Source organism: Pygoscelis adeliae, unplaced genomic scaffold (assembly GCF_000699105.1).
Source record: "Pygoscelis adeliae isolate BGI_AS28 unplaced genomic scaffold, ASM69910v1 Scaffold339, whole genome shotgun sequence".
Taxonomy (NCBI): Eukaryota; Metazoa; Chordata; class Aves; order Sphenisciformes; family Spheniscidae; genus Pygoscelis; species Pygoscelis adeliae.
Window position 1 is genome coordinate 589,652 of NW_008825544.1, and position 4,202 is coordinate 593,853.

General features: G+C 63.6%; 1 protein-coding gene across 1 annotated transcript in view; it reads right to left on the reverse strand.

Annotated features, from left to right (window-relative positions):
• Nucleotides 1-4,202, reverse strand: part of DGKK (diacylglycerol kinase, kappa) — a 22,035-nt gene that overhangs the window by 1,672 nt on the left and 16,161 nt on the right. The window contains 11 exon segments of the mRNA XM_009332008.1: nucleotides 102-219; nucleotides 372-604; nucleotides 607-765; nucleotides 968-1,081; nucleotides 1,256-1,363; nucleotides 1,443-1,539; nucleotides 2,117-2,224; nucleotides 2,712-2,811; nucleotides 2,919-3,020; nucleotides 3,338-3,578; nucleotides 3,968-4,067. Of these exon segments, the coding sequence (XP_009330283.1) occupies nucleotides 102-219; nucleotides 372-604; nucleotides 607-765; nucleotides 968-1,081; nucleotides 1,256-1,363; nucleotides 1,443-1,539; nucleotides 2,117-2,224; nucleotides 2,712-2,811; nucleotides 2,919-3,020; nucleotides 3,338-3,578; nucleotides 3,968-4,067 (1,480 nt within the window).

A 4,202-nucleotide genomic window follows, 5' to 3' on the forward strand; every position in this document is an offset into this window, starting at 1 on the left:
TCCTGCTGAGAAACTGGGGGACATGGAGGGGTGACCCCCTTGAGCAGCGGGCTTCAGGGCAGCTAGGTGAAGGTTGCCTTGCACCCCCAGCCCTAGCTCACCTCCGAGGTGCCAGTGGCTTTGTTAGAGAGGGCTTCACTCAGCGCCAGGGAGCTGGTGTTGACAGCGTGTGCCAGCTCCTGCTCCACAGCTTTGTGAGCCTTGGCTGCCTCATGGATCCTGTGGGCGAGAGGGGCTGGAGCTGCCGGGGCTCCCCTGGCCTCGAGAGGCAGCACAGGACTAGGAGACCCCTGTAGCTCTGGGTGGCCACAGCAAAGCTCCCCCCGCCCTACCCCCTCGTGCCCACCACATCCCCCATCCCGCAGCCTGACCTGGCAATGAGAGTCTCAGCAACCTGCGAGACCTGCTGCAAGAGGCTGCTCTCCTCCTCAGTCAGGTACTCCATGGACTGCTGGGAGCTGAGCCGCGGCCGGGTGGCTGCTCGGTAGCTCTCCCCCTTCTGCTTGTCCTCCCAGGACTTGAGGGTGCTTTCAAATGCCTGCGGGGACGGAGATGGCCCCCTCAGCCTGTCACACCTCCCCATGCCCCAGCACAGCCCCGCTGCACGAGCTGTGCAACCCCCAAGCTCACCCGGTCCCTTGTCAGCATCTGGGCTCGGTTCTTGTGCTGGATCTTGATGATGCCGGGCGGCTGGATCCAGGCTTCTCCGTCCACCTGCACAGGAACGCCCTCATCCCCCCGGATGGTGATCTTCACCACGCGGCACTGTGGGGTGGACAGCCTGGAGTTGGCATCACAGCTGGCACTGCACTACTGGCTTCAGCTGCTGTGCCAGGGCTGAAAAGCCTCCCAGCACCATGCCAGTGCCAGCCAGGAGCCTGGCTGAGCTGCATCGCCCCAGGCTCTGCTGGTGCCCCAAAAGCTTTCCAGCACCATGCAGGGTCCCGCAGGGTCCCTTGCCCCGTACCTGCGCGATGCGATGGTGCTGGAGGTTGATGACCCGTGACACGGCCATCTGGATGCTGCCGAAGACAGCCACCACCTCCAGCTTCTTGTCATCAAAGGATGGAGCCCCAAAGTTCTGTAGAGGACCAGTACAAGTAAGACCAGGCTCGTTTTGGGACCTAGCTTTTCCCCCCCCCGTGTGTGCCCAAATCAGGCACACCCTAGACCCCTGCCCGAGGGCTCCCAGGTTCCCTGGGACTGTGGGAAGGACGTCATGCCCCCCTTCCCACCCCACGGTGGTGGCACTCACATTGTCTTCCTTGGTGCCTCCCCAGAAGTTGATGCCCCCGGCGTAGCTGGGGATGTTGAGGACAGCGATGCCCTGCAGGCTGGGCAGCGAGATGGGCACCCCATCACACTGCAAGAGAGGGCTGAGCGTGGGGGGCCACTGCGCCGCTGCTCCCCCCACCCCATCCCTGTTCCTCCCAGCCCCGTACCTCCAGCTGCACCCGCTGCTCCAGGTTCTTGTAGGTACGCTGCAAGAGCTCCTTCGTGCCCAGCACCCCATACCACATCATGTTCTTGGTGCGGCTGCTGCAGGGCAAAGTGGGCTGGGTGAGAGGGCCTGTGGGCTCCCCCCTGCCTGTCGCAGGCTCTGTGTCCACCCTGGGGCACTGGGCTGAACAGCCGGCCTGGACCGCTGGCCCTGTGCCTGCCTCACTTTCCCCACTCCCAGAGCAGGGGGGCTGCCCACTAACTCCTGGTAGATGCAGGCTGCAGCATGTGGCACCCAGACATGCACCCTTCCATGCTGGCATGGCAATGTCTCCTCTATCCAGGTGCAGAGTGGGTAAATCCCACCAAGCCCTCCTATGCCCTTTCACACACGCAGGGGGCATCAGAAGCCAGAGCCTCGCAGCAGCCCTCCCCCTTCCTGGGGGTGTTTGCAATCTGCCACCCACCCAGGGGTGCTCACCCCAGCGCTGCAGCACTGGGTGCAGGTGGAAAACCTGCCGCAGCAAGGGGTCCCCAGGCAGGCACAGCAGCCCCAAGCCAACCCCATGGCTCCCGGCATCCTGACGGTCCCTCCTGGTGCCAGCATTGGAGAGCTGGGGGGGAGGGGTGTTACATGTTTTTCCCAGGGGAATCTGCAGGGGGGGGGTCAGCCAACCTGCACTTCTTGGGGTGTTCATCCCGTTTATTGTTGAACTCCAGGGAGATCTTTGCATCCAGGCCGATGCCGAAGTAGTTATTCATGACGCATTTCTCCGAGAAGTGGCTGAAAGTGGCAGACAGGGCGGGCGAGTTGGGAGGCAGCTGCACATGGGTAGCTGCTGGGCTGGCACCAGGGGATGGGGTATAAAACCCGCTGGAGCTGTGGTGTGAGCTCCCAGAGGGGTTGGCACTGGGAATCCTGACCCAAGGCAGCAGGGATGGCTGGACCCCCCTCAGTCCCCATGGTGGGACACCATGGCGCACCCAGGACCTGCCTGCACTGGACAGGGGGGAGCCCTGAGCTCCCAGCATGAGCACAATGCTGGCCAAGGACTGGCAGCAAGAGATCCTGCACCAGGCACATGCAGGCTTCCCTGGCACAGGCACCACAGGGCCAGGGAGGGCTGGGCACCAGGGATGCCACACCGGTGGGCATAGGATGCCCCAGCAGGCATCTCCAAGAGGCAGTGTGGTTCCAGCTCTGCTCCCACTCCATGATGGGCAGCAAGGGTGGGCCAGGGGCCCCGGGGCAGGCAGGACCCCAGACTCACAGGGTGCTGGGGTCTTCGGGGAACTGCAAGCTGCCAAAGGTGTCCGGCCGGTCCAGGATGATGGAGGAAGATGCGGAGGTCACCGTCTCCCGCCGGGAGCCTGGCCAGGGAGAGGAGGCAGCTGCTGAACTGGCTCTTACCCTAAGCCCATCCCACGGCTCACCCCCATGCCCCCCGAAAAAGCCACATGCCCTATTGGCATCTTACTGAGCCTCTCCTCCTCCTTGCTGAGTTCCTCTGAGCTGTCCTTCCTGCTGGGGCCCGCGCTGCCCCGGTAGGCTTGGGTCTGCTTGTTCTGCTCATCCACAGCTGGATGCAAAGAGGGGCATGACAGCAAGTCCTGGGCAGCACCATGGCCCTGCCCTCCCCTGTCCCGGGGTCAGCCTTGGGGGCTCATGCCAGGCAGGGCTCAGGGTGGCACCTCTGCCTCACATTGGGGACCTCCCTCAGCCACACCAAGCATCAGAGAAGGGCTGATGCCCTTGGACTGCACAGCACTGCTGCCACCCCAAGGATTCAGATGAGGAAACCAAGGCACGGGTCCAGCACCAAGCTGCAGTGGCTCTGCAGCCCGTGCCAGGCTGCTGCAGTGCCACGCGAGCTGCCAGCCCCCACCACCCCCTCACCTTTCTCTGCCTGCTCAATGATTTGCCGCAGGGCTTTCTTCAGGCTGTTCGCCCGCAGCATGAGCTGCTCCTTGGATTTGAAGATGCGAGGCACAGGGCTGGGGTTGAAGCTGCCACCTTTCTCCTGGTCCTTGATGTCGGCAGGGGTGGCCTGCGCCATTCCCTCAGGGACCACGATGGCCTGAGCCTCCTCGTTCAGCTCCCGCACCAGTGAGTCCAGCTTCTCGTTCAGCATGGCGCACTGCAGGCCGCCCACCATGCTCAGCACCCTGGCACAAGCCGCTGCCCACCACCAGTGGTGGGTGCTTCCCTGGTCACCCCACGCTTGCCTGGGCACCTGTAGTGCCTGAGCATCTGGAGCACGAGGGCACTCCATCTTTGCCTAGGCACTCCATGCTTGACTAGGAACCCCGTGTGCCTAGACACCCCATGCTTGCCTGAGCACCCCAAGTGCCTGGGTACCCCATGCTTGCCAGGACATCCCAAGTGCCTGGGCACCCCAAGCACAGCACACCCCGATGCATCCACAGCAAGGGCACGGACCACCGGAGCAGACCCCGCCAGCCCCTCCACTGCCTGGGTGCTGTGCCACCCAGCACACCCCAGCCCTCCAGCTCCCCTGCAACCCACCTTTCGTGCCATCATCTCGGCCTCCTGCTTGTTCTCCGTTGCCCTCTTGTAAGCCCGGCCGACTTCAGCCACAAAGTCATTGACAGTGCCACAGAGGAACCTGCCGAGGGAAGCAGCAGGCGGGTGGAGAGGGGCACAGCACAACCAGCCAGGCACAGATGCCAGCTGGGGGGACTGCTGGGATAACACCTCCCTGCACTGGAGGGTCAGTGATGGGCTTATCTGCTGGGCACCA